The sequence below is a fragment of the Electrona antarctica genome, assembly GCF_951216825.1.
Source record: "Electrona antarctica genome assembly, chromosome: 13".
Taxonomy (NCBI): domain Eukaryota; kingdom Metazoa; phylum Chordata; class Actinopteri; order Myctophiformes; family Myctophidae; genus Electrona; species Electrona antarctica.
The window spans coordinates 19,386,926-19,408,324 of NC_136794.1; the positions used below are offsets into that span (position 1 = coordinate 19,386,926).

At 39.0% G+C, this 21,399-nt stretch overlaps 4 protein-coding genes across 4 annotated transcripts; all 4 read right to left on the bottom strand.

Annotated features, from left to right (window-relative positions):
• hoxd9a (homeobox D9a) lies at positions 1 to 1,630 on the bottom strand. The gene is made up of 2 exons (XM_079518202.1): positions 1,079 to 1,630; positions 1 to 861 (listed from the first exon to the last, which is right to left on the bottom strand). Exons 1-2 carry the CDS (start codon positions 1,620 to 1,622, stop codon positions 614 to 616), a joined length of 792 nt encoding a protein of 263 aa, XP_079374328.1. The 5' UTR covers positions 1,623 to 1,630; the 3' UTR covers positions 1 to 613.
• Positions 1,631 to 3,475: 1,845 nt separating this feature from the next.
• Positions 3,476 to 5,683, bottom strand: hoxd10a (homeobox D10a). The gene is made up of 2 exons (XM_079518508.1): positions 4,927 to 5,683; positions 3,476 to 4,183 (listed from the first exon to the last, which is right to left on the bottom strand). The coding sequence occupies exons 1-2, from the start codon at positions 5,666 to 5,668 to the stop codon at positions 3,906 to 3,908; spliced, it is 1,020 nt and encodes a 339-aa protein (XP_079374634.1). The 5' UTR covers positions 5,669 to 5,683; the 3' UTR covers positions 3,476 to 3,905.
• A 4,720-nt stretch (positions 5,684 to 10,403) lies between these two features.
• hoxd11a (homeobox D11a) lies at positions 10,404 to 12,170 on the bottom strand (the record flags this gene model as incomplete). The annotated part of the gene is given in 3 exon segments (XM_079518886.1): positions 10,404 to 10,636; positions 11,376 to 11,975; positions 11,978 to 12,170. Coding segments are annotated over 3 exon segments (1,026 nt in total).
• Positions 12,171 to 16,664: 4,494 nt separating this feature from the next.
• On the bottom strand, positions 16,665 to 17,946 carry hoxd12a (homeobox D12a; the record flags this gene model as incomplete). The annotated part of the gene is made up of 2 exons (XM_079518408.1): positions 16,665 to 17,195; positions 17,382 to 17,946. The coding sequence occupies 2 exons, from the start codon at positions 17,944 to 17,946 to the stop codon at positions 16,957 to 16,959; spliced, it is 804 nt and encodes a 267-aa protein (XP_079374534.1). The 3' UTR covers positions 16,665 to 16,956.
• Between the last annotated feature and the right edge of the window lie 3,453 nt (positions 17,947 to 21,399).

The following is a 21,399-nucleotide window of genomic DNA, read 5'->3' on the forward strand; positions in this document are numbered from 1 at the left end:
ATGAATATCTTAATGTATTTATTGATACTGGATCGGGACCTTTTCCCCTAGAACGGTCTGTGAACAAGACCCCCAGACAGACCAAAAGCGCAACTGACTCCATTGCGTACAAACATCCTTTGGGAAGCAGTTTCTTAAGACAGTGGTAAAACAGACAAATGCATATTAAACTTACTTATAGGCTATAGCCTATATGTTGTTCTCTCTTGAGATGACCAAAAACAGTCAAACTATAGTTTATGTGGACAGTTTATATATCTTTCCAAAATCTAAACTAATAATAATTAAAAAAGGCCCCTATATTTGGGATGCTTAATCAACTGGCGTAATGCACTCAACTTGGTTAGGGTTCCCGGAAACCGCTCAATATATAATTAAGAAATGTTTCTCCGTCTTTGAAATGTCCAAGGCAAAAAAGGCTGATGTCCTGCTGTTGTTGGTGAATCATTTGATTCCAGTTCCGTTTCCAATGATATGAACCAGCCTACTTTGATATCTAAAAAAAAGTATAACAAACTATAGGCCAGTCTACTTAAACCCCTGCCTAACGTGTAGGCTACTAATATATTTTCCTTGCAATCCCCGCAAATGAGACATGGCATCAGCGGGCAGTTCATAGCAGGTCCTTATTGCTGCTCCTCTCTCGGTTCATCTTCTTCATTTTCATCCTCCTATTTTGGAACCATATTTTCACTTGTCTCTCGGTTAAACTGAGTATGCGGGCAACTTCATAACGTCGATCTCTCGTCAAGTACATGTTGAAGAGAAACTCCTTTTCTAGTTCTAAAGTTTGATATTTTGTGTATGGGCATCGCTTCTTTCTCGTGGAACGTGCATGAATCCAGTTTGCTGCTGGGTTGTCTGAAAAGGGAAAGATACAAACATGAAGTGGAACATGATTAAGTATGTTTTTTAACTACTATACGTTTATAATCAGGGGCCAATCTGGCGTTGGGGGTTTTTCCGGACCGTGGTATAGCGCTAGACACTTTTATAGGTTTGTAAAACCTCCGGTTTTACACACCCAGCTCGTACAGTTCTGTGGGTTGTAAATCAGGGGGCTATTTCGTTTACTTACTTGGGTCAAGTTGTTGTTTCTCTTCTTTGGGCTCGCTGTGACTCGAACGATCACTTCCAATGTTCTCTTTGGGTACTTTTTCGGTGCTTTCGGATACTCCACGCGCAAAATCGCCGGCGGCCGTTCGCGTCTCCGCTTCAAAAGTATCACCCTCGGTGCTTTTCGACGGCAAACTTTCGGGCTTTGTTCCATACTGTCGATGGCTGGTGTGAAAGCCGGAAAAAGAAACGTGGCTGGAAATCGGGTCTATCCAGGAGCGAACATATCTGCTGTCGGACAGATGCGGCTGGTGATGCACGTAAGGATGATAGATCCCTGGCAGTGCGGCGGCGGGCTGCGGGTGAACCGAGGACCAGGACGACGGGAAAACGGCTGACTTGGTTGCGAAATTGCAAGAGGCGAAATCCGCGTTGTTCCCCACACCTGATGGCCTCGGGGTCACCGTGTGTGGACCCTGGATAAAGCGCGCCCCGTACACGTCCTCCGCTTCGTGCCCCATAATAGAGTCCACATAACAGTTACTAAGAGTGCTACTGGTAGACATTTTTTTGATCTCTTCCTACTCATATAAAATGTTACACTGTTACGGGAAGCTTCCCCCTGAACAATCATAGTATTTTTGCTGGCCTCTTCTACGGGGATTGGTTACATATAGATCACGTGATCATATTTACCAATACAGCGAGTAAATCAGTCCGCTTGATAGCGGCATGTTTCATTTATCTGTTCATTTTATAAATAAAGAATGCTTATATCACACCATGACTTAAGTGTGGAAATCTCTATACTGAATGCACATTCTTTGTTAAAGTCTGCTGCATCATATTTGCCCGTGGAGAGGATACATGACTTATTATGTTTCAACCGATCAACATTGATGCTCTATATGTCTTTATGTTCGAGAAAACTCTTACAGTGTTGTCATGATACCCCCCAGTGCTTGTAAAATGTTTTATAGACTTCGAGGTCCTCGTAAAATAAATGTAATAACATGTTGTAAAATAACAGACGCCATTTCCGTTCACACTGTGGCGTTTCCATTGTTAATTTCTATTCAACGAAGAATCTTTTTCTGGATTTGTTTCTTTTCCTTCTTCAAAAAAAAAGGGGGGGGGGTCACCAGGAAGCAGCGTTTGTGAAGTGATTGTATTCATTCAGGGAGACCCATAATGGCTTTATGTATCAATAAATGTTTTATGAGGTGCGTGTGATTAAACATATAACGTGCCCTTAATAAAAATAGCACTCTCGGTCGGAGAAACAAGCACAACGTCTGAAAGGTCGGACATAAGAGTAATGCAGATCATGTCATTTATTTTATCAAACAGAGTAGTTGTTTTTGATATTATTAGGCTATAGTACAACTTGGTGACCTTCAATAGAAACTCAAATATGTGTTGCTCATGAACTCAACCACAAGAACCACAGGGCAACGCCAAGTCGGACTGATTATTATAGCTTTAGAAATGTCTACTCATAGAACATTATATGCCATTATACAGTATATAGGCCTAGATGAAAAGACCGTGAGAAAGCCTGCGTGACCTGACCAGTGACCACCAGGCTATATTGCAGCGGAATGAAGGAAACGCTTTAATTTGTGGAATGCCAATTAATTTGTGATGCACGTCACGCAGATGATCAGTTCGGCGATCAAAAGTTGAAAAATAAATAGGCTGCCGCGCATAGACCCCATAATATATAAGTGGCCTTCTATATGTTTGGTACTCGAAGGCCTGAATGAGTAAGAGTAACCCCACTTAATTGTATTGCCGCTGATTAGCCTATATTTATTTCTCGGTATATGAACACATACGCGTTTAGGTAGCCTAACTCTAAACAATCTCTGGCAGTAGGTGTGTATACTATAGGTCGGACAGTAACGAATAGGCTACGTATAATAATTACATAATTAGCCTATGTTATATTATAAAATGTTCATGTAGTTAAACTATTAGTTAGCCCTTCCCTGCACTTTCCACTATAGAAAGGGGGGTAGTTCTTGAACCGAAGAAAACATAACATATTATTGGAAATTCTTCAACGAGAGAGTGATGAAAGGAAATGCTATATATTTGTTTTGTTTTGCAGGAACGTTGCTGAAGAGTACCTGAAGGTCGATCATCTATTATCACTTTTTCTTTCTCGCTTTGCTAGAATTAAGATGAAGCAGAACTGAAAGAATCACACACAATGGCCTTTCAAAAGTATAGCCTAAACTTTGAAAATAAAACGCATCAAGTTAAGCCATAGGCTATATCACCCATGGGTATTAATGGAAAACACATTTAAAGGTAGGACAAGTACAAATGTTATACTTTCACAATTTTATTGCAGGATACATGCCACAAACATGCAATAGATTCACAATAGATTAACATTGCGCGCTGCCACTATAGGCTTAAAAACATGATCACTATATTGAGCAACCGACTTGCGTTCACTAGCCTATATCACATTTTGCATTATCCAACATTATCACACTAAGTAGGCCTAAAATGTGCTTTCATGTCTGAAATCAACGCATTACTGAAATAGATTTATTTCCGAATACCGTATAGGTCGCCATTGCGACATCTTCTTCAGACACAATGTATTGACAGGAAAAAACAAAAACAATAACAACTACTTAATAACAATACAATAACAATAATTTAAGACCAAAGTGTTACCCTGTGATAAAAACAAAACAAAAACAAAGTAATAAAACAAATGCATATACAATCACAGCTTCGTTGAAATTGATCGAGAAAAGTCCAATGCTGCAGTAGCATCATCAAACACAAATAGGGATGATATAGACACCAACACACCGATGCATGCAATCTCACGAAAAGGTGAGATTTGAGGTAAGTTCCCGAATACGATTTTCCCTGCTCATTTTCTTCAGTTTCATCCTGCGGTTCTGGAACCAGATCTTAACCTGCCTGTCTGACAGGTTGACACCCTTGGCGATCTCTAGGCGGCGCTCCCGCGTTAGATACATGTTGAATAGAAACTCTTTCTCCAATTCTAACGTCTGGTGTTTTGTGTAGGGACATCTTTTCTTTCTTCCACTTTTTGCAGTTAACCAATTGCTTGTTATTGGCGTGTCAGTCTTGCAGCCTGGAATGGAAACACAAGCCATAGCACATGGATGACACATGGGACATTAGTTGCAATGTGGATTTCACTTTTACAGAATGGAAAAATGCTTCTCCCAATACAATATGTCCAGGTAGCCTATATGTCAAGTGCCATCAGTAGGCCATGGGCATACATTTAACTGTATGGATTTAGGCCTCAAATACTTTCATCAGGGTATGAATAAATCGTTAGGGGTAGTTTAAACTATTGCAATAGAAATGCCGTTTTTAATTAACAGCATATTTGGTGTAGTAGACAAATATATTGATATATGTCTGCTCCGCACACAAACTTGTGAAATAATGGAGACCAATAGCGTTATGCTTTGAACAAGTACTGTTAAGTATAGGCCTATAGACCCTAGCTTAGACGAAATTAAGAACAATGCATATGCCGCAATTGTATTCTGTAACAATTAGAGACGATATGTACATGCGTTATAGCCTCATTAACGTGTATACAATTATATAGGCTATTTAAATAGAAAACAAATAATAATTAGGCTATATTCATATTTTCAAAAGTAGAGGGGGGGAACAAAACACCTATAGTGTTATATTCGCTGTTGCCTATCCCTGTAACCTATCCCTGCAACCTGAGAAAGGCTCTCATTAAACATTACGACTTTAGGGTTGTTTGTGTTTTATACTGGGGTTTTATGATGCTGGAGTGTTCGTATTACAGCGCCACACGATCAAACCTTTTTATTATAAGCTACCCACCTTTCGCTTCCTTCTGTGGCAACTCAGGGCTGGAGGCAGAGGCTTCTGTGGAGCAATGCCTCTCTTCTGCGCTCGACTTCGGATCTGGACTTTCTGCGGGAATGGGTGTTATTGTTGAGGTCTCACGGTTTTGCGGCGATTCTTCTGTTTTCTTGTCCACCTCGGCAAAAGAAGACAACTGCGACTTGGGAGTGACTCTGTTCAGTTGCATCAGTGTGGTGCTTGGGCTCGTCGTCTCGTGGCAGTAGTCCTGGTGTTTCCCACTTGCGTAAGTTTGACTCAGTCTGAAATACCCTGGAACTGGGATCTCGGGACCGTCAACTGAACACGATTCAGGAATAATGTTAGAATATGCAGGGATATCTGACGTGCCGACTTTTGCTCCCTTATCCGAATACATGCAGCAGTTACTCTCTTCCTTTATGTTGTGTGAAAATGTACAATTTGTCATCTGGTTGTTGCGTTGAATGGGGTCTATTCTGCAAGATCTGTTCGGATCAGTCCAATTGTCTATTTGAGGTATGTAAGAGTGGACATTCATGCCCAAATTGTGGTGGTTGACCTCCCCTCTTTTGCCGAAAGACGGCAGGAGTCCACAGGTTTGCATTCCGTAAGTTCCCATTTCTGAACCAGACGGCATGTACATGTTGCTGTTGGAGTAGAAGCTGTCCGCCCTGCAAGCACCAATTAAAGAATCCACTAAAAATGTATTTGCCGCAGGAGAGCTACTGGGGAAGGACATTTTGTTATAGGTTCTATAGCGGAGGATGTCCTTTGTAAGCTGACATGTCTAGGAAAACAATCTCCGTGGAACTCAGGATGCCTCTCTCTACCACATGACAAGCCCACCAATGAAATTTGAAAATGGCCTTGAGACGCAGCCTTCCCCTCCACACAGACGCATTGACTCATACCTCAGATGCAGACGTGGTCAACAGCGACCTCTACGACGCGGACTTGAAATTGGTTTTTATGTTACTCACAAAAGGGATATCAGTATCACGACTATTTAAGTGAATCATTCTTAATAGGAAATAATAAAATTAATGAAAACAAATCTGGCAACAGAAAATATATCATAAAATGTCATCCGCAGAAGCAGCAACATTTCTTAACATACCTGTGTGCAGTGCTCTGTGTGTGTGTGTGTGTGTGTGTGTGTGTGTGTGTGTGTGTGTGTGTGTGTGTGTGTGTGTGTGTGTGTGTGTGTGTGTGTGTGTGTGTGTGTGTGTGTGTGTGTGTGTGTGTGTGTGTGCGTGCGTGCGTGTGTGTGTGTGTGTGTGTGTGTGTGTGTGTGTGTGTGTGTGTGTGTGTGTGTGTGTGTGTGTGTGTCCACCTTTATTAGCTTATTACATTATTTGCATAATATGTGATGTTTAGTGCGTGCAGTGCAGCTATAGTGCATATAAGAAACTATACGTAAAAAACTATGTGATGTGACATATTCTTTACTGCACTGATTACAAATAGGCATCTATGAGTCTATACGAATACGAGAAGACTATAGACCATCATTTCTGTATTTGTAGGCTATGATATGTGCATGAGCCACTCCAAATAAAAGTAGAATAAGCGTCGATGTTAGGCTATAATTGTTTTGGTTGTAGGCGAATGTTAGGCCTATTTATAATGTTAATTATTACGTTTTTAATGATTTTTCATTTGCATCTCATTAACCACGTTTCAATGTTATACGTAGGCTACAAGAAAAAACAATATAGTTTATAAAAAATAACGTGTTGAAATGTCCTGTGTGTCAATAACAAAGCCAGAAGGTAGAGACCATGCATCAACATGTTTTGTGATAAATATAGGATAATATTTTAGCTAATTTAATTTAGTTTCATACACTCGCCATATTTATACATGATTATTTTCCATTTCAATGTTCACCTTAACGATATAGTAAATGCAATGCACCTTTATTAGCTTGTTATACATTATTTTGCATAATTTGTGATGTTTAGTATATTCAAACAGCCTGCAGTCCAAACGTCAAGTTGAAAGCAATGCTTTTCAAAGACACTGCGTCATTGGGTCATTTTGTAGACGCTCTTGGCTACTTAGGCTGCAGTAAATGCGAGATTGAAATAAGCAGAGTAAAAGCATAAAATCTAGTCAATATATAAAGTTTAAGGTTAGCAGAGAGAACAGCAGCCTCGACGAAATGAACTAAGCATCTGTCTAAACAACATGCTAAATAACATTCTTAACCTTTGTGGTTAGAAACATTTGGATACACTGGTGCCACATCGAAATATTTGGAGCCGGACAAAGGATATACAAAGTGCACAAATATTTGGAGCCAGGAATCAAATAACCGAACATAATCAGACCTTAAATTATGGGTTTGTTGCTGTGTGTGTGTGTGTGTGTGTGTGTGTGTGTGTGTGTGTGTGTGTGTGTGTGTGTGTGTGTGTGTGTGTGTGTGTGTGTGTGTGTGTGTGTGTGTGTGTGTGTGTGTGTGTGTGTGTGTGCGTGCGTGCGTGCCATGTGAATGTTTTCCCCAATATGTTTGGGGCCCGGGCTAGTCCGTAAACAATTAACACTGTGAAATAATTATATTTGCAGACCATCGGTGCACCAGCACCTATCACGTAGAGTCGCATATAGGATATATAGCTGTTAAATACGTCCCTGAGATAAAATAGTTTAATCGTAAAAAATGCATATAGCTTGCACTGCATGCCTTCCAGATCTTCTGCAGTTGTTAACATTTTAAAGCTGATTTATAAAGACTATAGCTGATTTATAAAGACTAATAGCAGGCTAACAACTATTTCCTATATTGTGAAACATGACATGCCTATAAACCACATACCATTAGCTCAATACATGAAAATAGCGCTATAAACAGAGTGATTAGCACTTTATTTTCGTACTGTGTCAATATTTTCTCTATAGACCTATATAGCTAATTGAATCATTTAAATTGCGGGGTGCATGCGGTTTAAAATAAAATCCGCATTCCATCAAGTGTATAGATAACAATTGGCATAAACGAAAATACACAATTCAACATACCGGTATTTCATATCAGTTTATAATAGCCTTAGCGTGATGATTGGTATTTTGCCAAAAACGTACAAATTTAAAGCCAACAATCAAACATTGTTCCGTTTTCCATAATGCCTATAAAGTAATGTGCGGTTATATTAATACGTAGGCCTATAACGCAGTGCTGTGTCAGCGACAACGTGCAAGTTCTTCAACGTGTAATATATAATCACAATTCTAAACCATGCAAATAACATTAACCCATTGCTTTAATGTGCAAGTGCAACCTATAATGTAATATTGTAGATTCGTCCTCCTATAAGAACTTCTGCAACGTATTTCGTGGTTTCGTTATAGGCATGCAGTTTGCAATAAACTCAATTATCAGGCCAATGGCTGTTTGTTATTCAATGGCCTAATGCTATGGGCTTATGTTCTACAAAACACAACGTAGGCCAGAAAGTTAAGTTAGTTAAGTCTGAATATATTCAGACAAATATTCATTGACTTTTTTCCAGTCGCCCTTCAGATAGGGCTATCATTTGGGCTATCATTTGCCAGAAAGAAAAACGAATTCAATGATTTAGATATGAAATTATATATATATATGATAGTATGATTATTGCAGCTCAAAATGATCGGAGTCACTGTAAAAGGCTGTATTTGAGAGCCAAGACAACAATAGAAACAGACTGCTGTTGAATCGGTGCACGGCTAACATGTGGCATTCCACTGTCTGAAGGTATATAATAATGAATACAAAATACTGCCTCTTTTCAAAGGAAATAATTAGGGTCACAGCGTCTATAGTTATGGATACAAGTTAAAAAAAATAATAATAACCATCAACCCTTGTGATATATCTGCTTTTCAATGCAGACTTTAATGTTAAATATTGCCTGCATGGGCTCACCGGCTCAGTCTGCAGCTCACATTATCAGTTAAAGTCTGCCCTCATGTGGATAGAATGAGAATTAACGCGAGAATGTCAAGAGAACTTGGCCTACACATGCAGTGGAACAATTTCAGTATAGGCTACAATGTCATTGTCATCAAAACATTTAAAAAAATGTCAGTATTTATAGCTGAATTCCTCCATGGCTCTACATCCGATTATTTCCTCTTCAAACAAGGCCTTCAGTAAACAAATGTGTGTACACTGTACATTTCACTTGCACCCATTTCATTATTATTGTAGCTTCCCGCAGTGAGAAATATTTGACATATTGTTAAAAAAATGAATGCATTTGTAATCAATGCATTTAATATGTAGATAAATATATATTTTTTATTGACCAAACACATGGTTACAAAAATAAAAGTATAGACATATAGACCATATTGATGCCAATGGTGCAGATACCAGATATACAACCTTTTCGTAGCCCAACTTGCCCAAGGTTAGTAATGTATACTCCAATTTGGGGACAAATGTATAGCAGTAGCCTATCTTTCTTTCATGAGTCATTTCAGGGGGAAATAATCCGGTTTAATTTTACATTTTACACCGAACTTCTATTCTAGCTATGAGGGCGGATTCTGCAAATGGGAATGGAGCAGTTTGCTGCCATTTGCGGATTTCTCCAAAAATACGCTCCATTCCCATTGAAATGCATTGGCAGAATCCACCCTCACAATTAACTGTAAAACGGACCCATGTAAAAAATATATTCTCCAATGTTCTCTAGCTGACTCACACGAATACAAAATGTCCTTCAATTGATTGAATAACTCTAATTCGGTAGCTAGATTTCAATACAACATGAACATTGTGTATACACAATGTTGACTCCATGGTTATAGCCTGGAGTCAAACACTTCCACACAAGAAAATGCCCTATAGTTCAATTCTGGGGGTTGGAAAACCAAAGGTTCAATTGCCCCTATTTAGACATTTACAGCTACTTTTATTATACTGTCTAGACGGTTCAAGGTTTAGTAAACAGTTTTGTGTTATAAATGGGAATAAAAAGCCCCGACATATACGCCAGATTTCGAACGGTGACAAATCCCAGTTATAGGCTATATGTGTTGTGTGGACTTGGACTATATCCGACTTTGGTCACATAAAATATATTCGTGCCTAATACAGCAATGGTATGTCTACTTTATTTCACAGCACAATATACATCACATGCGTATGCATACACAAATAGTCTTGACTTAGACCAACCTTTATAAATAATTTCAGAATATAACCTGGCTGTAAATATTTGCTAACGGCAATAACGCGTAAACGCATGAAAGCAAATAAATATTGTAGATATTGCTCACAAAAATAAGACAAGTTGATTATGCAAACATTAAAGATCAGATCACTGTGAATTCAAATTCGAAAAAAAATTCGAATGACACCATTTTGATCATTTGATGTCCATCCATGTTCCGATAAAAAACAAAAAAAGGCCCAACTCTGGAGCCAGAATTCGGCTGCTTGCACCCCCGTGTCTTTGAACTAGGTTATCGTGTATCGGATGATATCAGAATAAGGGATTCCCAGTGAAATACTGTAAGCGATCCCGGTTCAGCTTCTTCTCTTTCATTCTCCTATTCTGAAACCAAATCTTCACCTGGCGATCGGATAAATTTAACATTCTGGAAAGCTGAAGTCGCTTTTCTTTGTTTATGTACACGTTGAAGAAGAATTCTCGTTCAAGTTCTCGTAGCTGGTATTTGGAGTAGGGGCATCTCTTTTTTCTGGTTTTTGTTGAACCTATAAAAGAAAACAAGATATTTTGTTGAAGGGGAAGCAATTCATAACAGTTGTTCTAATTAAATGGATGATACACTTAACAAGTTGGGTGGACAAATAAACTGTTGTCTTAACTTGTCTATACGCAGCACAAAGGCGTGCATATAACAGATGTGCACGTGTGCGTGGGAGCGCGCTACATGCACTCTCACACGCGCGCGCGCGCGCGCACACACACACACACACACACACACACACACACACACACCCACACACATACACACACGGCCTAAAAAATACATTAAGTTAATTTGACTTTAAGGTATACGGGTTAACTGTATCGTGTTACATGGACATTTTTCTGAAATGCTAGCAGGTTAACATGCCCATGCCATACATGGCCTATATAGGCTATATGGAATAGCACAGCCCCTATATAATAAAATACTATGCAATTATCTTAAGAGGTCTGCTGCCTGCATCCTATGAGAAATATTTCCATTCCCGTGAATGAACATACGCGTCAATAGCCTACATTACACATTTATCAGAAAAATAACTTTGGGACACTTAAATGTTTCCCATTGTAAATATCTTTACAGCCATAAAAGTAAAGCTTATTGGGATATAAAATCTTTTGCATGCTTATAAAGCGCCACATAAAACTAGACCGACACGGTATGTGAACATCTCGGTTACTAGCCTACTATGGTGTGCATACTAGGCTAGTAAAGGCTACTATTGTCTGGAAAGCACATACTTTGTTCGTTGTTCCCTTCCCCGCAGTTAGAGGATGAATCTTCATCGATGTTCTCAGCAGACTCCGCTTTAGGCTTATCTGAAGTCACCTTATTGTCTGCATCGTCTTCGCTGACGCCGGAGTCTGTCTTTTGTTTTGGGTGTTCGTGGTTGGGTTTCTCCGAGTTTGCACCATCCAAAAACTGATCAAAGCCTTGAGGCAGAACCCCAGTTCGGCCAACGCTGGTAAAGAAGTTGCACGGCGAGCTCGTCCCTCCGTGGTGGCCGTACAATGACTCGTTTTTGAATATCACATCCGCCCTGGTAGATGACTGCATCAAGTCCCTGTGCATTATCTCGTCCGTTGAATAGTAAGAGGCGTAATTTCCCCTGTAGTGCCATTTGCTAGGATGGTCCAGTCCATAGTCCCTGAAAGCGACTTCCCGAACAGGTTGGACTTGAGCTATGTTTGCAGAATAGGGGAAATTAATCTGACACGAAGTAGTCTGCGGTAAAAAGGAGGAGACTGATGTGAAATCAGGTGCCGAAACGTAATATGTACAACTCGGTAAGTACATATTTGCGGCGCAGTTGCTGCGATCATCGTATTCCGTCATCTCTCCCCTTCCTTCTTTAGGAATAGCGAAAGCAATTGGAGGCTGGAGTGTGTTAAACTTTGTCCATCTATTGCACCATAGGCGTGTGTAAAGAACCCGCGAGGGAGAAAGAATCGGAAACGTAGGCAGACCTGCAATTCATCTTGATCGATTCTTGAGGTAATTGTGTCATGTGATCCGCAGAAGAAATTACCATACATCAATATCAGTCATTAAAAACTGTCCAGAGAAACTCATGTGGGCTCTTGCACGAGAGTTCATTGGTTGTCGGGGCGCCCAGGCAACTCCTCTCTGCCGTCTTGTCCTATAGCTCACGAAAAGAAAAATTGTGAACCACCACTGGAATATTTATTTCATGGAGGGTTTAGGGGCACATAATCCTCATCACGCAATTATAGTCACTGCATTCTGAGGAATTAGGTTAACCCATGCATAATAACAATGCGTTGACTTGGCGCCTTGACTTTCTTTGGGATTTGGAACATTGAAAGTGACCTCTATATAAGGCCATGGCGCATACGCAGTAAGGCTGACTAATAAGATTCAACTATAGCAATGATCACACATGATGCAACTCCAAGTCCACCCTTGCTCTTCGCTACCGACACAAAAGCAATACAGATTCCAAACCAGATATAATTTAACGCACGTGTATAGCATAACCTACCTTTGACATTATTTGAGGGAAATCATTCGCTGGACATGCATTAATCCAGCGAATAAAGGTAGTCTAATTCTAAAAAATAACCTGTATCATAGAAGCTGTTGACTAACCATGGTGGAAAAACTCTGTTAAAGTTCAGGTATCCTAAATCAAATATAGGGCCTATATGCATCCAATGTGCACGTTTTGATTAAACCAGTAAAATAGGTTAAAATAGGCTAACTCGTGGCAAAGCATATAGTAAATTAGCTTACCTTAATATTCTTAAATTGCAGATGGACGATGTTTTAAAATCCGAATAAAGATGCCTATTATAACGTTCAGCCACGATGTTTTTCGGACAACGCATTTTCTTCATATTAAGCTAAACATCAAGGTTAAACACGTACAGAGACATTGCCAAGTACAAAACAAGTGCGCTGGCTTTGACCGTCTGCGGTGTGACGTGTTGTGCTCCAAGCATTCACAAACCCTCAGCACTCAAATGATTTTATTGCACAGACAAAGGGAAAGCATTCTAAAGTGCAGGCAAACTAGTCTAGGCCTATAGCTACTTAATATATTCAAGGCTTGGCCAATATTTTGTTAGTTTATAGGTGTGCAGGTTTTGCTTATTAAACATGATTTCTGTTTGCAGTATAGGCTATATGCTCCGGATAGGCTTTAGCAGCCTATATCTTTGATAAATTGATTAACACACACCCTTATGCAGAAGCTAGGAGGTCTATTATTACGATATAAATAAGTAGGCCTACACCATACCACATTTCCTCAACTACAAATATAAATATCTTCCATTTAAATCTCCATGTGTGGTGCTGGAGTCGTTTTCATTTTGATAATTAGAGCGTTGCATAAATGTCACTATTGTATGAGTTTTCAGGCAGTATAAGGCAGGCTAATTGTACCATGTGGATTATTACTACATTTAGCATATCTAGACCTTTTACGCACTGCAGCGCAAATCTATGCGCGTATCAAAAGCCTTGATTTGAATACTTCCATTCCACTCATGAAAATGAATGTATATATGTGTTATATATTGTAGACTATATCCAACAGCAAATTCCTAGATGAATACACCTTTATTATACTAATGTAGGCCTAATTTCATTTTATTACAAATGAAATGATAGTGAGGAATGTCTTCCTCGTTTTGTTTGCACTTATTCCTAAGGAAGAAGTACAAACAAAGTGAGGTTGTAAGTGTTTAGTGTTGTAATAGTCTACAATTAAAACTAAGCCATTGTTAAACACAGGACATTGCAGTTAAGGTCTATAGCTTTAAATAAGTTTAGCATGCCACGGGTTTGGTACAAAAACAAATGCCATTGAGTCAGAATTATTTTACAGCTTTTCTATAATAATCACAGCAGCAAAGATCCAAGTGGTTTTTCGCTGAAAAGCCGAGGAACCAACCATTAACAGCACATGTAATTTGACCTTGCCATTTCGGACTAGCTATGTTTGGGAAAGGACTAGTGCGTTTAGATACTTATGGATCGAGGGAGAACGTCATTCACACATTTGGCATTTAAAATGATCACTTACAAACGGGTGAAGCTTGTGATAATATTTTTTGAGAATTACATGAGCCTACTTACTTGAACTTAACTTTGTTTTGACGCCCCCAAAACCGAGAATAGCCTAGCTAGCCTATAAGCTATAATGTTGGAAAGGATCCTGGCCCAAATAAATGAAAGACGTGCAGGTAAACACACACGTGCAGTGTGTGTGTGTGTGTGTGTGTGTGTGTGTGTGTGTGTGTGTGTGTGTGTGTGTGTGTGTGTGTGTGTGTGTGTGTGTGTGTGTGTGTGTGTGTGTGTGTGCATGTGCATATACAAAATAAGATTGTGTATTGTTCAGGCTATATACATGTAATAATACAATGTTTCAAGTATGTGGCAGATGAACGTATAGGCTATATGGTACATATGAAACTATTGTTTATTATAGGCATGATTTTATGTTGTCCCCTACTCTTAACAAATGTTTGTACACAACCGCTCAGTGATTAACTAGAGAGCCATCCCCTTGTGCAATGTTCTTTACGTATTTGTGGTTTGTTATGGTGCCTTATCTTTCAAGGTCATCATGGTGGTCTATGTCTTTAGAACCATATACAGACCTATATATTGACTAGTGGTGGATAGAATTTAGTCTTGTAAATGTCTAACAGTTTGGCTTTTTGTATGCAATTGGATGCCAGAAGGTGCTGTGTAAGAGTGAATGACGCATGCTAGCTACATTGCATGAAACAAAATTGATATATTACACATATATAGGCTACATCTCTAAAATAGACCAAAAGACAAGTTGTTAATCGTTTCTAAATTATCAGGATTTTGAATAGAGTTTTAGTATGAGTAACCTCAAAATAGTTTAGCTTTTTCCCCCGTTGCGTGTAAAGTGCTGTATGCGTGCTACAGGTATAGTGGTCCACCACCACTGCAGATTAGGCTAGACATATCGGTATATGTCAGTGATGGAAGGACTACGAAAAGCTTATGGTTGATAAAAGTGACCATAGACTATTCCAAATTATGTTGAAGAAAAGTTTAAATATTTGATGTGTAAGTACACGTATAAAACACGTGCGCAGCATATATATATATATAAAGTGAAAAATCCACCTCTGAATCTGTTTCTCACTTTGTTTGACACCATATACGTGGTTGATTCAATGTATCTGAATGTAGGCCTATATATAGACTATGAAGTATGAAGAGATTGAGAAACGTTAATGAGCAATAATATAGGCTATACAACATGTATAGGTATAGGTATGCAACGGCATCATCTTTCCCGGCTGCATGCAATCTCTTGTGCCATCTCTTTTTGTTGTTAAAGAGTAATTGTGACCTATAAAATACAAAAAAATGTCCATTGGCTGTTGGTGAATTCCATATCGCTTTAGACAAGTTGAATTTCACAAAGTAACCCACAGCAGGCGAGGGAAGAATAAATTCATTTTGAAAAATAAAATATAATTGGATTTAATTCTGACGTTACATAAACACATAAGAACCACAATTTTACCGATTTAGTAACCGATGGTCCACGAAATGAAACTACCCAATCCGCCTGTAAGATCCCCGTATAGTTTAAATTCCACGTCTCCTCTCTAATTATTACACTCCAACAATAATGGAACCTGCAACTAAACAGACTATGCCCGTCCTCCGAATGAAGCACTCTGCGCATTGGCAGGAACCAGACTTGAAAAGCAATGCCCAAAGCACAGCTTGGCCTAAAACGTTATATTTGATTTCAGAGGTCGTTTGTAGAACAGGCTTACAGCTGCTAATGGTCACATATGGTTTGAATGTAATATCCACCCACCATTTATTGCAGTTCTATCAAATCCCATGTCAGCATTTTCATATAGGAAACAGAGCAGCGTCTCGGGGAATATTGTTCCACATGCTTTCAGTACAACTGCTCATATAGTAGCCTACAATGAAATAGCCTTTATAAACTCTCCAACAACCGTATGAAACGTCTACTTATACAGACCAAGGAACATTTGGAACCAACTATGAACTTGTACTGAGGCCTGAGGCTATATGCAGCCAGAATAGCGAGCAACCTCTGGCTGCTCTAATTGAGGATATAAAATAACTTCAGAAATGCGGTATTTGACATTTTATTGGACAAGTTGGAACAACATGAAATTGGACAACATGCATGAAATGAACATTTTTTTCCCCAAATGCAGATTTGTATTTTGGAGGCTATTTTTCCATTTATTTATTTCAAAGTTTCCCCGTCCTTCGACAAACATGAACTTGAGTTCAGACTGCGGATTCCAATCCTGCAGACAAACAAAACAGGCCCATAAAGGCTGCATACAAAATGTACACACCGTAGGCTATATAGCCCCAGTTCCAAACGGCCTGCCCATTCATGTTCATGTAAAAGAAAGCAATACACTTGACTTTATACAGTAACTTCCCACACAGCACAGCACGTTTAGCATTTTTGTATAGCAATGTCAAAACCTTCCGGACCAGGATCACTCTATAGTATTTAAATTAATTTAACCTAGTTTAATTCGTTTGGGATTAATCACATTTTTTCGTGCATGGATGGATTGTGCGTGTGTGTAGGCCTACAGTCTAACAAGTTCAGCAATACACAAGATTTACATTTTTACATAACAGTATATAGTTTTCATAAACGAATTCGTGCAAGGACGTGCTTCAGTTTTCAAAAGAAAGCACTAAAACGGTTATTTCGTGTCATCTTCCAATCGCACTCTTTTTAGTTAACAATTTTGCCTGTTATCCACATTAACGTGATCAAGCCACGAGGCTATATTATCAGTACAGGGAAAATGTTTGTTCGCGCATCATTAGACGTTTTTTCTTCATTCTTCGGTTCTGAAACCAGATTTTCACTTGCTGATCACTCAAATCCAGTCTGTCTGACAGCTCCTTCCTTTTCTGTCTGTTTATGAATTCATTCATCATGAATTCATTCTCAAGTTCAACGAGCTGCTGCTTTGTGTAAGGCTTTCTCTTCTTTCTGGTTCTCACTTGTGACGAGCACCATGGGACACCTGCAAGGAAAATGGAAAACCATATGAAATAAACATTTTAAGCAGGCGATAATAGCCTATACTGTGAGGAATGTCTTCACATAGCCCACTCCATTACTTCCCACCAAAGAGAACGGATGAGAAGCTATATGTTTGCAAGCATTCAAAATGTCCAAATAACAGAATATATAGGTAAAGTCCACTTACCGTCTGCAAAGGTCGGTCTACACGTATTGAGTTTGTTCGAAGAAAGGTGAAGTGAATCCTGCCCCTGCTTAGTAACGGTCTCAATCGCTTGATCTGAGGCATTGGGATCGAGCTGAGCAGCAGCAGAACTGTGGGGCCGGCTGTCCAGACTTGAGTATTCATATTTGGAGCTGCGAGTACTGGTGACTCCATGCTCCAGAGGAAAGACGTGTTTACCAGATGCCCCTGGTTTGTGGTCAGTGTCCTGAAAACAGTATCTGCCCGATTCCTCCAAATGTCCCTTGGCATGGCCGATTTGATTATTTAGAGGCGCAGAGTTTGGGAGAAACGACGGAGAGTAGCCCCCAAAGGCGCGGTTCTGTGGCGGTGATGATGTGCACGAACTTGAGGAAGTCCACGGGAGCGTGCACACCTCTCTCCTATTGTAGGAGATCTGATGAAGCGCTGGTATATGGGCGCCTCCATTGCCCCGCAAGTTAGAGAAATACAACGACTCTGGAGTAGAAAAATTCAACAGAGAACCAACATAGCCAGTATTTAAAGGATTCCGTTCACACATTTCCATGGAGCTTTCTCACGCGCTTCTTGCTATGCTTTTAGCAACTCCTAAAGAATAAAGGGTAGGTAGCCTAATTGTTGATTTGTTAATACAGTGTCACGTGATATGCAAAGCATGTTCCCTCCCACCCTTGCCCATACTGCAAAGCAAAATATTCCATAAGGAAATATTATTTGTGGGTGTGGGGGTGATGAAGGTACATTTTTGCACCATTGTATGTGTTCTTTCTCATTCAGATATTGCTCTGAAATATTAGAATATCTCCAAATCAGAACCCCGTATTGGCAAACCGTTAATTCGTTGTGGTAACACATGATATGATACAAAAACGAGCAAATTCACATACCATGTATGCAACATTGTGATGCAACCAAACCATTCAGGTCGAGACCCAAAAGAGAGATTAGACGTTTGCTCGGGACCCAAACTAGTAAAAAATAGCAGAGATACAAGCGCAGAAAGCATTGCTTCTTGCAACACTGATGACCTTTGGATCAGCTATTTTTACTTATTTTATTTACGGAATTTCTTAGATTTGTTTGTTTTAATGTTTTAATTTAAACACATTATATTCAAATATATATTTTGCATCATTAGTTTACATATCGCACGCTCATCACACTAAGTAAATATAAAACAAAACACTTCTCACAAAACAATTCTCACATAATCTAGGGCCAGGCTTCAGCCTATATGGACGACTATATTTTTTTTTGGAGAGAAACAAATCCACAGGTGCATTGCTTTAACATGTAATAGCATGGTATTTATTTACAATGGGAATTGTAAAAAATAAAATAAAAGTTAAAATAAATAAAGAAAATGTAGGCCTACATATATTACATCGCATCGAGAGGTTAGAGATGAACACTGGGCTTTTTAAATGCACACCCATAAGCTGTATCGCTATAGCTCTGATTATCTCAATCAACCCAAGACGAACCACATATTTTGTAGGCCTACACGCCCAAAATGGATATAACCATCATACGGTCATACATACTGTATATCTATTCATAGAGTAGGCTATAGAACAAAATAGTTTGTAAAACAAAGCGCAAGACTGGCCAGTTACATTTATAAACCAAAGTATCAGAGGAAAAACGTGCGACTATAGGCTATAGTCCTATTGTTAGACGGTTAAATAACATAATGTTTGTGGTATCTGCAGTCATTGGGGGGAAAAGAATATATATATAGCTGATAAAACCAAACAGGAAATGAATACACGCATGACGCATCCGAAGGTAGGTAATCAGCATCCTTTATTCTTTCCTCTTTTTTTTGCAGCCTATATATAGTTTTTGAGATATTCCAATTTCCAAGCCAAATATTTAACAGTTAAGCCTACAATTCAGCTTTACTTCACAGATAGGTCGACCATTCCATTTCAAGCTAAATTATTTAGTCAATTGCAATGTTGTGCTATACAACATTCCACAAATGAGGCTATTTCAAAAAGTGTCGCCGCATAATGCCGTAATTTTGAAGTATCATGTCATGAAGGAAATTCGACAGTATTTAGACATTTGCCATTATCACAGGTAAAAAATAAAACTTCCGTAAGCCTACCAGTATAGATGTGAACGGGCTGTGTTGCAGCTTTTAAGACATTATGCATTGTAGTTCAAGGTCAAAAACCATGCAGGGTGCTGCGTGCATGAGTGATTATTAAGTAAAACAAGTCCAAGTGCATATCGCCAGTGGTGTGGAGGCTGCATTTCTCTTCATGGATAATTGGCTTACTCTTTTAAATCGAATAGCCTAATGTGGGACTATAGGAGCACATATACTTAAGCCATTGTCGATTAAATATCAAAGAGTCAGCAATGTACCCGTCGGTCTAACCGTCATTAAGACTATAGCCTACTATTCAAAATGACAGGGGACGGGGAACAGGGAACATTTTAAAGCCTACGGGGGAAAGGGAAATTGCAAAGTACAATCTGACTAAATCACAAACAATATTTCATGGGGGAAAAAATTGAAGTGCTATGGGATTAATCCAGCAGGGGGCGATATACGTCCATAAATAGTTGCATTTATCCATCATTTCCACAGAGTACAAAAAAAATCTCAATATCAATGGCCATCAGTTTTAGTATAACATTTGAAATGTTTACCTGTTATTGATTTTAAAGGAACTACTAGGAATCTAGAGCATAGGCTATACAGGCATACGTCCTTTGAGCATATCATGGCAATTAAACGCATATGCTGCATGGTAACAGAAAGGAGCCATATTAAATAAGTTGTATAATCTATCATGAGTATTATTATCATTATCATTATTTGCCTATTATCAGTTTAATCCGAAATAAATTAAATTACAACAATCTTATGGGCTTTTTAACTTTTTAACTCTGTTTTAGTGTAATATTCGTATTTGCAAGTTTGTTTTAGATAGGCGGTTAATTTAAAGGAGTGGGCTTATCAAAGTCGTATGACATTTTAGGCTACTCTGAGTCATAGGCTTCAATGTAACAAAGAGTCTCAAATAGAACAAAACATATATAGGCCTATATTACACTATACACTAATGCCTATTCAAGTTGCTCCCAGTCCCAGTCCATGCTGCTCATTCTTGCACAGAATAGGAGCACAAATAGCCTATATCCCATATACGCATTTTCCAAAATCAACAATTTGAAGCACAGGCCACTTCATCTTCAAAACAAATGCAAAAAAACAAAAAAACACGTGTTAACAAGTCATTCCGTGTTGCAGCTAAATTCGTGTCAATGCCATTTTCTTTAATTTGACATTGATTAATTCCAGTTTTCAAATTCATAGAGGCTATGTATAGTTCCCAAAAGCATGTGTCATTCTAAATGACAGAATGCATGCCCTCATTTAAAAATATAGATCAGGTTTTAGACTTTCAGAGTTAAATTAACTCCCAGAACTGGGCTATAGCCTATACGTGAGAAAGGCTCATTTTAGTGTCATTTATGGTACTTCCTTGAGTTCCTTCCCAGACGTGGCACGACGACTGGAGCCAAATTGTTGTCGTTAGACGGGTTGTTTCCAGACCCTTTGAAGGAAGCTATCCGCCATCCTTTGTCCTTGGTAATAAACTTGCTTGTGGTTTACCCTCGTTCAAGTTCTTTGGGGTGACTATTCGATTGGTTTTATTGATGCAATGTTTTTGCACGAAGAGAATCCAAGAACATTCTCAATGACCTATAGGATAACCTTAACTCTTGAGTTTCTTGAGTCCGAATGAAATCTAAACTGGCGCATCCGCCCAAGGAATACAGTTTTGTTAATGTCTTATTTCTCTAAACACTAAATTGGGACATTATTTGTTTTCATATCATCGCTAATATACGCTAAAGCTATAGGCCCTGGGCCTGTGGTATAGCGGCTATAGCTTAATAATTGTGACAATCAGACTGGTGAAATCACGAGGTGAAATCACGAGGTTTATAGCAATATTAGATCAGTGTTGAGGCTACA